The 12,888-nt window shown below is 43.6% G+C and overlaps 2 protein-coding genes across 2 annotated transcripts; one reads left to right on the forward strand and one right to left on the reverse strand.

Moving 5' to 3' along the window:
• Window positions 1–279: 279 nt before the first annotated feature.
• Window positions 280–9,431, forward strand: vps4a (vacuolar protein sorting 4 homolog A). The gene is made up of 11 exons (XM_006641171.3): window positions 280–494; window positions 1,843–1,954; window positions 2,040–2,187; window positions 2,636–2,697; window positions 2,792–2,911; window positions 3,332–3,488; window positions 3,729–3,877; window positions 4,616–4,697; window positions 5,371–5,590; window positions 6,810–6,950; window positions 7,117–9,431. Exons 1-11 carry the CDS (start codon window positions 474–476, stop codon window positions 7,216–7,218), a joined length of 1,314 nt encoding a protein of 437 aa, XP_006641234.1. The 5' UTR covers window positions 280–473; the 3' UTR covers window positions 7,219–9,431.
• Window positions 9,432–9,656: 225 nt separating this feature from the next.
• pdf (peptide deformylase, mitochondrial) lies at window positions 9,657–12,866 on the reverse strand. Its single transcript, XM_015368093.2, has 3 exons — window positions 12,749–12,866; window positions 11,151–11,750; window positions 9,657–10,389 (listed from the first exon to the last, which is right to left on the reverse strand). The coding sequence occupies exons 2-3, from the start codon at window positions 11,722–11,724 to the stop codon at window positions 10,232–10,234; spliced, it is 732 nt and encodes a 243-aa protein (XP_015223579.1). The 5' UTR covers window positions 11,725–11,750; window positions 12,749–12,866; the 3' UTR covers window positions 9,657–10,231.
• Between the last annotated feature and the right edge of the window lie 22 nt (window positions 12,867–12,888).

The following is a 12,888-nucleotide window of genomic DNA, read 5'->3' on the forward strand; positions in this document are numbered from 1 at the left end:
GTAGCATATTTGAATATTTGTAAGTACAGTATAAAAGAAATAAGGGAGCTCTTTTATTCTTGTTGTGCACGAGATGTTTCTTAACTACTCTGACGTTTAAATAGATGTTAAATTCATTTTCAAAGATACAGCATTTAATTTTAATCTTTGAATTTTGTGCGATGTAGCAATTTCTCGATTAGCAAACAATGTGCTGTTTTGTTCTAACCCGGTAGGGGCAGCATTTTCTTTTCCTTCGCCGGTTCGCTGCAACCGTTGTTGTGGCTCGCTCTGGGCGTGTTTGAATGTCTATGGTCGTTTCCGTTTCCTTCATTTTCAGGGGTCCTGTTCAGTCTCTTGTTTATGACAATCGCAAAAGAATACCCGAAGGATTTAACCAGAACAGGTGCAAAAAACAGAAATCCGTTTCGACTCCAGAGCCTGGGTGTCCCCTTTTGCAGAGTGGATGAATCCCTGCTGAGGTGTGAGATGAAATGACAACGTCAACACTACAGGTATCGTAAACAAAATAACAATAACAACAACAGATCCTAAAGGATGTTATTGAGGACTAATAATACTATGACGTTTCACAGGACTAAAGGGGTTTGTGTTCTTTCGGGTCTCTGAGTGATATTCTGGCTTTACTACATCTTACTTCTAGGCTTCCCCGCGGGAAAGTTATGGTTTATGTAGCTTTCATGTAGAGCTGATAAATAATGCATACTGGCTAATAATCACAATAGCTCTTTGAATTTAACGAAGGCAGAATGTTTTAAACGAAAGCTGTGTGCTAAAAATCCGAAATCTATTTGATTTGCGAGACGCAAGGAGGTGTCTGCTAGTGCGGAATATAAAGAACCGTAAATTAAAGATGGGCTGTTCTCGTCACTGACGTCTGGAGACTTCCAGGGACGTCTCTGCGTAACCTGTGAAGAATCAAGTAAAAATCCAGAAAACAGAAAACAAAGTGAGTTTTCCCTTACGAGACGTGCTGACATAATTTAACATGTGATATTCTATGAGTGTTAGTTGCGGTCTGTGAAACCACAGAGATGAGATGGCGACTGGAGAGTATTGTTGATATTGGGGCTCTGTGTGGTACTGTATATGCAGTTCACTTACTGTCACCTGGAGGGATGAATAGGTGTTCAAAAAATATACAAAGAAGTGTGACTGACAAAAACAGCTTTATGGACCTGCTGTCAATAATTTAATTATTAATTCAGGTTTGCTTTGCAGCCGGCCAGTTCCCTGTTGAAGTCACTGAGCTCAGCTTAACTGTTTCCCCCCGAACCCCAGCCTGCCAGTGGACCAGACTCTGGAGCCATGCTCTGTTTTTTCACAATGTTTACAGTCAGAACTGTTGCAAGCTGTGAACAAATCAACCTTCTGCCGCTGTATCGGATGGCCTGACCTGGGTTCATATGCATTTGCAAATACTGTTTGAATAGTGTTTTCATTATGATGGGACCTGGAGATTGCTTTGAAATGGCCGTGAACAGGTGTGTCTACCTCACACTTAGGAGGGGAGGGTAAAATGATCTTTCGGTCTCCCCACTGATGAAAAGTCTTAAACCCATTGAACAGTTTTCAGTTTCACTTGTGTGGAGCCAAATGCAGTGAAGAATATGAACAGCTGTTCCAGGAGTCACCAGGGCTATTATTAAAAACTCACTATTATTAATTCACTATGTTCCTTCTCTAATTTACTAATATCTAATTCCTAATTCACATTTGCTCTAAGTATGGACACGGAAGGAAGATTGGGCTACATCTGTGTACTATCTGGGACTAAGACACCAGCATTTTTGTCTAGATATAGGTGTGATTGTGCTCTTCTGTGTCGTCTCTGTGTCGTAGAAAGCAATTGACCTGGTAACGAAAGCCACAGAAGAAGACAAGGCCAAAAACTACGAAGAGGCTCTGAGACTGTACCAGCATGCGGTGGAGTACTTCTTACATGCAATTAAATGTAAGTGAGCGAAGGGCTCAAACTGCTCATGGGTGGTGGCACACGCAGTGCAGTCTTATTATTTCACTGCTCTTGTGCGTTCCAGATGAGGCGCACAGCGACAAGGCAAAGGAGAGCATCCGAGGGAAGTGTGTTCAGTACCTAGACCGGGCTGAGAAGCTCAAGGACTATCTCAAGAACAAACACAAGCAGGGCAAGAAGCCTGTTAAGGAGTCCCAGCACAATGACAAAGGGTAAAGCCAAACCTCACCTCACAGACAGACCTGTTGGAGGTGTGTTTCTGCTAGGCTGAGAGTAAGCAGCCTTTGTGTACCAAACCCAGGCTTGTAGCTGGAGATTTGGCCTCCTGATGTTTTTGCTAAGTCTTGTGACAAACCTGAGTGCCTGTGTCCCGTCACGCAGCAGCCATTAGGCTCAGGCCGGGCTCGACGCTCTTGAACTTCCGGGGCTGTTGTTGGCTTTTGTTGTTTTGCACATTGCCTGTTGTTGTTTTTTGCACATTGCCTGTTGTCTCTGTCTTTCTTTTGCTACACAATTGTGTTGTTGTTGTTGTGTTTTTTTCTCTTTGTGCTACTTATGTCCGAGAGCTAGCTAAATAGCATTTCGTTATACCATATACCATGTATATGAGTGTAATGACAATAAACTTGAACTTGAACTTGAACTGTCTGTGTGTTTCAGGAGCGACTCCGACAGCGAGGGGGAGAACCCAGAGACTAAGAAGCTCCAGGAGCAGCTGATGGGTGGGTCCCGCTGCCGCGCCGTTCGTTTGCCCTACTGCAAGGCAGGTCTGGGCTCCTGTCGCATTTAAGACTAGGCGGTCTCGTTTCCTTCCAGGCGCCATCATCATGGAGAAGCCCAACGTCCGGTGGAACGACGTGGCTGGGCTGGAAGGAGCGAAGGAGGCTCTGAAAGAAGCGGTCATTCTGCCCATCAAATTTCCGCACCTATTTACAGGTGACCCAGGTCGCCGGTGTCCTGGAACGAGCACGAGCGCTCACTTCAGCCCCCTGCTGGTGTGAGGCTGGTCCTGCCTCTGATTCTTAATGAAGTACACAAGGGCTGATGTGCCAGGCAGAGAGCAAGAGCATATGATTGTACAAAAATGAAAAATATAATTTTTTATTTACCTATTTTTTTTTATTTTTAACGTAGAAAGCACAGTGTTGACCTTTTTTATAAGAGTTCTTATAGAACAGTTCCCTTAAGGGCAATAAAGGTTAATTCAAATTCAAATAATCATGCTTTAAGAATGCATTCAGTTATGGAAAGATGATTAACTGTGAGGGATGTAATGGTGAAATATTCACCCTGATACCTCCTCATTAGTGCTTTCCACCCTTTCCTTTGTCACAATTGGCCATCTTGTTGTTCCAGGCAAGCGCACTCCCTGGCGTGGGATCCTGTTGTTCGGCCCTCCGGGGACAGGCAAGTCCTACCTTGCCAAAGCAGTGGCCACGGAAGCCAACAACTCCACCTTCTTCTCCGTGTCCTCCTCTGATCTCATGTCCAAGTGGCTGGGGGAGAGTGAGAAGTGAGTAGTGTCTGCTCCAAGGACTCTGCTTGTGCCACCCTGGGTGGGTTTATAGCCTTGCTCACCTGGTCTTTTGATGAGTAAACTCTGTGCTATAATTTCTAGTGCTGTCTTGGTGTAGTAGAAAGTACCTCAGATGAAACCATGTGTGGTGTAGTTTGAGTTAGTATTGGACGTTGTGTTTGATCGATTATTCTGAATGTTTTCCTATATTGAACCAACTTCTTCTGTCTCCTCCAGACTTGTAAAGAACCTCTTTGACTTGGCTAGACAGCATAAACCCTCCATTATTTTCATTGATGAAGTGGACTCGTTGTGTGGCTCTAGGAATGAGAATGAAAGTGAAGCTGCTAGAAGGATTAAGACAGAGTTTCTGGTTCAAATGCAAGGTAGGAGATCAGTTTTACTCTTTATAAGTAGGATCTGGCTGATCTCTGGGGCTTCAGAGTAGCTCGGTCGAGAAAGGTTACTTTGCTTAAGTACAAGTTATGGTTCTGTGATCCTGGTGGTGCTGGTCTGAGCCCGAGTCATGTCATTAGCCGACTGGGACAAAGAATCCCAGGGTTCTTGTGGGTTCTCCATGTGGTGGCACACAAGGTACTAGTGTAGGGATTGAGATTAGCCAGCAATGGATCTCACAGCTCCCGGCAACACGATCTCTACGATTCTCCCTGTGCGCAGCTCATACCAGTGAATCGAGGCTTGAAAAAGCCCGACTGTAGATTTCGAATTGGATGGGTATGTCACCAATTGGAAAAATAAGTGACAATAATATATGTATATTTAAAAAAAAAGAAAAATATCTACATGCCCTTTAGCCTCAGTGGGTAAAGAAACGTTTCAGCTGGAGGAAGCCCTAACCAGAAAATTGCCTTCATTGGAGATTAAGGACATAAGACCTTATACACAAATAATCCAAACCGTATAAAGTTACACAGTCTGACTCGGATGACTGTTTGCAAATTACTCAATGTGAACAGCGGTTTAACCTGACTACATGTTGACCAGCATGACAAATCTGATACTCCTATAAATGCACCTGGGATCTGCACGTGTGCTCTGCTGGGGCTGCACATGTGCCTTCCTTCCTGTAACAGCATCAGTGAAGGTTGCTTTCTGTTTCTCAGGTGTGGGGAACAATAATGATGGGGTCCTAGTTCTTGGTGCGACGAACATCCCCTGGGTGCTGGATGCTGCCATTAGGAGGAGGTGAGAGCGCTGAGGCTTTCTTACTCTGAGCTGCGTTGATAAAAGAGTGACCCACATGTCCTCACGAAGACTCCCGAAGCCAGTGTATGTGCCAACGTTATGGACTAAGGCAAATGTAAATGGAGATTTGAAGGTTGTCCAATTTATATTAATCAAGCATTTCAAGTCTGTGAAGAGTCAATCGGTGCCTTCACCAGTTCTCACTCTTCCTGAAGGGCCTGTGCAAGGGAGTGAGCTGAGCAAGATTCCTCCATAGCAAAGTGGGGATGCTGCCATAGAGTGGTGTTGGTGCACAGTGCCAGTTCTCAAAGATAGCTAAGCAGCTAATATTACAGGACAAAAGAGCATAAAGTTACAGATGAGAGCAGACGGTACTGTCCGTCTTGATTGTACTGTGCTCTGTAGTTTAATGAACTCAGATCCCCATTGAAAGTTACCTAGAATCCTTGGCACATCTTGACATTTTGGAAAGCTCACATTGCCCGATAACAGGGAGGCACCCACCTGAAGTCATTGAGAGGTGCCGGTTCACGAGGTCGCTGCCGTCAACTGCAGGGCAAAGGGGTGAACTGCACACTCCGTGGGGCTCGCAAAATGATGAATTCCAGAGTTAAAAGTGCTGTGGCAGAATCTGTTTGACAGCTGATGGTGGCGCTGTTGCGCTGGCCCGCAGGTTTGAGAAGCGGATCTACATCCCCCTGCCGGAGGAGCCCGCCCGGGCCCAGATGTTCCGGCTGCACCTGGGCAACACGCCGCACAGCCTGTCGGAGGCAGACGTGCGCGAGCTGGCCAGGAAGACAGATGGGTACTCCGGCGCGGACATCAGCATCATCGTGCGGGACGCGCTCATGCAGCCCGTGCGCAAAGTCCAGTCAGCCACGCACTTCAAGAAGGTGGGAGGGCTGCCGATTCTTCCTGAGGTTCCATTTCCCACAGGTTCCACACCGTAAACGCCTGATCCTGGAGTGCCCCAGTCCTGTTAGTCTTGTAGGTCACCCTAGATCAGGGGTCTCCAGCCCTGGTCTCTTGAGAGGCCCAGTCCTGTTAGTCTTATAGGTCACCCTAGATCAGGGGTCTCCAGCCCTGGTCTCTTGAGAGGCCCAGTCCAGTTAGTCTTCTAGGTCACCCTAGATCAGGGGTCTCCAGCCCTGGTCTCTTGAGAGCCCCAGTCCTGTTAGTCTTATAGGTCACCCTAGATCAGGGGTCTCCAGCCCTGGTCTCTTGAGAGGCCCAGTCCTGTTAGTCTTATAGGTCGCCCTAGATCAGGGGTCTCCAGCCCTGGTCTCTTGAGAGGCCCAGTCCAGTTAGTCTTATAGGTCACCCTAGATCAGGGGTCTCCAGCCCTGGTCTCTTGAGAGCCCCAGTCCAGTTAGTCTTATAGGTCGCCCTAGATCAGGGGTCTCCAGCCCTGGTCTCTTGAGAGGCCCAGTCCAGTTAGTCTTATAGGTCACCCTAGATCAGGGGTCTCCAGCCCTGGTCTCTTGAGAGCCCCAGTCCAGTTAGTCTTATAGGTTAGCCATTTCTCAACATTGGAAACAATTTTGTGACATTGATAGAGCAATCTGCTCAATGAACAGAAGTCTGATCTGTGGAGACTGAAACAGGCTGAGTTGGTGATCTCACATGATCTCTACGTTATTTTAACAGTTCATTTTTTTAAAACTTCTCAGTCATGGTAGAATTTTTCCAAATTCTTGGAAATTGATCATGTAGTAGTGATCTGTAAAACCTGCTGGACAGGGCGTTCCTCAGGAACAGGAACTGTCCTAGATTCATACGTGCTCCACTGTTGTCAATCAATGCTTATGCTTTTGACAGCTTTAAAATAAGGGACAGTCATTATGTATTAAGGAGCTGTTAATTGAGCAGGAATAAACAGTATTAATTTTGTAATGGAGCCAAAAACTAAACTAGTCAAAAACAAAAAGTATATGTCCATGCCAGTGAAGAGACCCATCCCTTGATGAGCGTTGTCAAGCAGTATTTCAGTTTGTTTGATGTGTGATCACTGTAGAGGCCCAGGATTAATGAAGGCACTGCATCATCAAATCAGCGGTGAGCTGTAATATTTGTATTTGAGTTCAGCAGCTTCTCCTCTTCCTGTGGCATCAGGTCCGAGGTCCTTCCCGAACAAATGCTAATGTGATAGTGGATGACCTGCTGACCCCCTGCTCTCCTGGTGACCCCGACGCCATCGAAATGACCTGGATGGACGTTCCCAGCGATAAACTGCTGGAACCTGTCGTCTGCATGGTACGACCTTAGATACCATTATTAGCACCGATCACGGCCAGTTTCTAGCGGTGGGGAGAGTGTCACCCACTTAAGCACCCATGACACTGACAAATGTGTTGAACCGCCGCCGAGTTTGTGTTGATATAGGTGGCACATTTTGTGACGGTTTTGTTTTGTTTTTCAGTCGGACATGCTGCGTTCCCTCGCCACCACCCGGCCTACTGTAAACACTGAAGACCTTCTGAAGGTCAGGAAGTTCACCGAGGACTTCGGCCAGGAGGGCTGAGCGAAGAGGGGGTTCACAGCGTGGTTTCGAAAGACAAATGACCTGCCCACAGCTGTCACCATCGCCACAACGCGTAATCCTACTGCTTTAACTACTAAGCCGATCGGCTGACTTCACTAACTCCGGTTGGTATGAAGAAGGAATTATTTATTTTGATTTAACAGTGTTCAAGTCATAAAGACTGTTTTGCCATCCAGCAATTCTGGAGGGGAAAGGTGGGGCAATTTATAATAAACGTGTTCATATTGACCCCTAAAAACCCATCAGTTTCAGACTGTTTCGAGTAGCTGTGCTCTCATCATAGAGCTCTGGTGAGTTAGGAGATGGAGAAGTCTTAGCAGGCCTCTGTTTTCATGTGCATGTGTTTAAATCATTGTTTTTGCAGAACTAAGTGACTTTTTGAGGTTCTTCAGAATGCAGATATTCCAGCCTGGTATAAGGTTTAAGTTAGAGATACTTTTACAAAGAAGGTTAATTTTAGTTTCCCTGTTCTGTGCAGTATCATCCTTGTCTTGGTTATTGTATACATTTTTATTTTTATTCATGACATCTCTTTAAACATACTCTTTAAACCAATCTCTATGCCAGTTAAAAACACTAAAACTGCTAATTACAGACAAGGCTCAAGTTCCCTTTTCACTTAAAATCACATGTGCTGAGTGTTGTCTCAGGCTCATCACTTCCTCAAGCAGTTTACAGGTGACATTGATCACTAATCCCAGCGCCAATTTAACTTGCATATCAGTCCGGAAATTTCCCTGGAGTGGCATAAACTGGATTTGCTGTGGCTGAGGGTTTATTTTCACCCAAATTTAAATGAGACATAGACAAATATTTATTTTTCACCAGAATGAAGATGCATGTGATGTACAATGTTTAAAGTCATTGTAGTGACTCACTATTGCTCTAATCTCAGAGGACATTGGATACGTTTTACTAAATTGGGGATCTAGTGAAGACAACATGACTAATTACCATTTAAAGACATGTCAAACTGATTTTAGTTTTACATTTTACAGTTATACCTTGTTAAGAAATATGGCAATGCCTTCATCAGTCGTGTTTGGCAGCTGTTGTGACATTGGATTATTAGAAGTTTGAATGTATATGTTGTCTGTGTTGCACTCACAGTGTACAGTATATGTGGTACTGTATACACTTACCTGCAGTGCAATAGCTACTTGCCACACTCAAATCTCAAATGACCTGTTGCAACCTGACCTGTAGTTGTAGTTAGCAGTAATATACATATTAATTCTGTGCATAGGAAAAGCGTTTGAACATATTATCCAGGGTTCATTGCAAAGTGTCACAGAGTTGCCAAGGCTGAGAAGGAATATTTTTTGTATCTGTGAAGAAAACAAAAAGTATCAATGTTGAATTTGTCAAAAGCCAGAAGTGGTTTAGATGCAGAAAATCTTACTGCAATGATTTGCATATATTCCCCCCCTCCTTCACTGAAAAGCAGCATGATTCTGTGTACTTGTTCAGCATTACATCTAAAACACGCAAAACCAGTTTCATGAGTGGAAGCCAGCAAGTACATGGTATAGCAGTAACTGAATAAATACAAATTATCCATAGTACAATCACAAAATCTCCAAAATGTAACAAGCCCAGCTGCTAATCACACCAAGTTCATTCATGAAGCTCGGTAATTATTTTTTCTGAACTAAATGAAAGCCCTTAATAGCAATTCAAGTAAAAAAAGAGTGACATGCACTTTTCTAGAAGCTAGGAAAATCTAGGCAAAGACTAGAACCATCCAGTTCCTTGATGGAATGGTTTACTGAAGTATTTAAAAGGCACTTAACATGTCAATTGTATAATTTAAAAATGCCCACTATTTTTTTTTGTCAGTGCACAGTGTGTACCTGACCAGCTCCTGAATTTTAGCTTGATAGAATCAGGTTTAACAGTGGAACAGCGTTCAAACGAAATATTAGAATGAACTGACTGAACAGGAAATAAGCTGTATGAAATCCCTTTCTGTCTTAGTAGTTGATGTTATTGAGGGGTGAACTGGTGAAATTGAATTTGGGAGGTAAATCTCATGTTCACATCTCTGTACTCCAAATATAACTGTACAAGTCTACTAACACCTGCTGTTTCTTTTGGTCTGTTCTGTATTGCATTGACAAACATTAGACAGGTAAAAATATTAAGACTAAGATACATTTGTTTGGCTGTAATAAATCTGATGACAAAGCAAATGATTTTTTTTTAATATGCAACATTGGTATTGCCTTCTGTTCTGTTATGTAGTTTATAGCTAATTGCTAAACTAATATGGAGAAATTATTTTCACGTAATATAGAAAGATAGATGGTGTAGAAGTCAAGATTAAGTTTTTTGAGCCCATGAATTCTGTTTGTACCTTTCATTTTAAAGATAAAATAGTAAAATGCATCACATTTAATTAAAAAAAAAACAGCAAATCCTCTTCAGGGAACCTTTTAATTTGGAGGTCTTGTTATGGAGCATTGTATACAAATTAACAATTTGTAACCATTTCACAAATTAGCTATAATGATTAGACTTCTACTTGTAGATTTCAGAAATCTTGCAATTACCATATGCTTTGAGCGGTATGGCTTTATTTAAAAATAACCACGGTTTTACAAAATACTCATGTACAGTATTACAAGTGCCAAATTGCAGTACACTGTATTTTCCTAGCACTCATTCAATAGAACTGATTGCTTAAAATATCTGAATTCATACAACTTCTCTCCTCCAAAATGAACTGCTAGCGTTATGCCTCAGCATAATTGTGTACATAAGAATGTAACACCTTCCTGTTTTTTTTTTCACTGAGCCTTCAAAGCATGACCCCATATATCTCTGTGCCTTAGCTCATGCATGGGTACATTAGGAATTGCATAACAGCTGACAGGTTATTAACTTTGGAGAAAATCTGAGATGAATTCAAGTAAGAATCAAACACTCAATTTGAGCACAGGAATAACAGGAATGCAGGTGTCAAGAAATGTATTTATCTCCAAAATAGTCCTCATTCATTTGCTTCCATCCATGCAACGTTATTGAAGGTTTTACTGTCCATCTTGTCAATGTACAGCACTCCATTCAAATGGTCCATTTCGTGCTGAATGATTCGCGCTGGCCAGCCACTGGTCTTCCAGGTCACAGGCTCTCCTCTCTCATTTAGACCTGGGAATACAGAGTAAAGACTTCATACAACAGTTTCTTCATTATTATTCTTTGTTGTCTAAACACTCTTGTAAATAGTAAATGCTTCACACATCTGACACTTTTCAAAGATGATGCCATCAAAGCATTGAAAAGGGCTTGCACAATTTTAAATTTTACTCATTGTAAAGGGATCCCAACAGTGCAATTACATTTTAATTGGATTCCAATTTCTCAATTGGTAAAATGTAACTGTGCCATTAAGGTGAGCCTAATCTCATATGAGCCACATTTAACACACTTAACATATTAAAATTAATATTTTGATTTTCTCAGGATTTCAGAGCCTTTTACTGTGATTGTCAAATTGATCTAACTGCTAGTTACACACACCCAGGGTGAAATCATGGTCTATTCACCTGTGAAATCATGAGTGAAGGACAGAGGCACCAGATCCACTCTTGAAAGACCAGAGCAATGACAGAGAGCCCAGCTCCCTTCCTCATGTGGGCTAGAGGTCAACCCTGCTCCAGCATGTCAGCTGGCACATCTGAAGGAAGCCTCTCAGTTCCACTGTAGAACTGGTGCAACCAACATGGATACCCTAAAGAAGGCAAAATGCCAGGGTCTGAGCTGGCCTGCATTTGCCGAACTAATAACTGATGCAGCAAATACAGAAGGCTGTAGGTTCAAACCACCAGGTGTGGACACAGCAGTGTACAGTAATACACGGGATTCAAGCATGAGCCAAATAAATCGGTCACTAAAGAGGTTATGCGTACCTGAAATTTCTACAGAGAGATACCTAGGAACACAAGCAGAGAAACCTGAAATGCTCTCGCAGCCCTCAAGGAAAGAGCTGGTTCTGGAGTCCAGGACCCGAACCCTGGGGTTCACGAAGACCCTCAGAGGAAAAGCAGACAGGCCCTTGGCCTCCCTCATGCCCTGGGGGTGGTCGGAGATCATGCGCTCGGTGAACTCGGCCGCCAGGATCTGCAGGGGAACCCCGATCTGGGGAGCGCTGAGCCCCACGCACTCCAGCCTCCGCATCACTGCCACCAGAGTCCGGATCACCCTCTGGATTTCTGGGCTGGCAATTTTGGCTGGGTCCACCTCCGACGCCATGGAGCGAAGGATTGGGTCGCCCACTTGGCAGACGTGTTGGTATGGAGGAGAGGGGGGCTTCAGGACTTTACGCTTGAGGTACTGCCAGTAGCTTCTCTGCTTGACGTGAGAGGAGTGCAGTCTTGTGTGGGCTACACAGGCCCTGTACGGCTGAGGGAACATTAACAAGCTTTTTGGGGAAGAACTCCTGAGAGCCAGATGAAATAACCTTGATGCAATCACTGGAGTCATCTTTGCATGGATTGGGGCTCAGCAAGCTGGAAATCAAAACAGTTATTTTATCATTTCAACTACTATTTTAACCACTCCATTAGGTGTCTTATTCAAATTTCAATAATCATTTTAAAGCATGGACAAACAGCTCATCTGGCCACTTCAAGAATACACAGAGTGCATCATGTTACTGCCTTTCTTCCCTGTAAGTGCTCTGCTCTTTACCTTGGTGAAACAGGAAAAAGACTGGCCAAGTGTTACATATCAGAGCACTGAGGTTCAGAAATCACACCAAGCTGATGGTTTACCATTTTTCCTCTCAGCCATGATTAAACTGACTGTTCTGTCTACATTCTTTCACAGTGATTACAGGACTCTTAATACAGAAAGACATCAGAAGCCAGAAGTGTCCTTAAGATCACATCTTCCACCAGCCCTCAGAGACCTACTAATTTCTTCCCAAATCTCCCCATTCATACAAACTTCTGCCTTTCACACCTCCCATAGATCTCTTCTGCTAGATTTCCATCTCTTCAGACCCTATTCCTCCCCTCCTGCATTCTTACCCACCCCTTCGTGTCACACTCCTTACCTGTCTCTCATACCTGAAGGATTTGAATTTACAATCCTCCAGGTACAAATCCAGAACATAAACCATTACGTCATACTGCTGCCTTTATTTTTACAAATAGCCACCCCCTCTTAAAACTATTACTATTAATAACTGTGTTATGAGGACTAGGTTATGAGACCGAAATCAAATGAATCCTTTACACGTGTTTAGATGCTACAGAGATGTTATGCAAACTCTGAAATATTTTGCAGCATTATAAGTATCATACCTTATATACCTTTCAGACTATATATGTAAGTATTTCCAGTGTTCCTTACCGCTATTCATGTTAAACACACAGTAGGTCAACCCTGCTAGGACAGGCAGCACTCAGGCTACCCAGGTTTAAGACCCAGCAACTGTTGTATTTCACCATTTTCAGTAGTTCTTTACCTCAGTGCTATTATGCAATCGCAGAAACTTGCTTACCGTTCTAATAAAAGGCCGTTTTTAATGTCACGTTGAATCGCACTGGCGATTCTGTTTCCTCACGCCGTGAAAATATGACTTGACTTATGTACCGTGCCCCGGTCGCGGAGCTTATGGCGTCATCAGAACGAGTCGCGAGT

The sequence above is a fragment of the Lepisosteus oculatus genome, chromosome 20, assembly GCF_040954835.1.
Source record: "Lepisosteus oculatus isolate fLepOcu1 chromosome 20, fLepOcu1.hap2, whole genome shotgun sequence".
NCBI classification, from domain to species: Eukaryota; Metazoa; Chordata; class Actinopteri; order Semionotiformes; family Lepisosteidae; genus Lepisosteus; species Lepisosteus oculatus.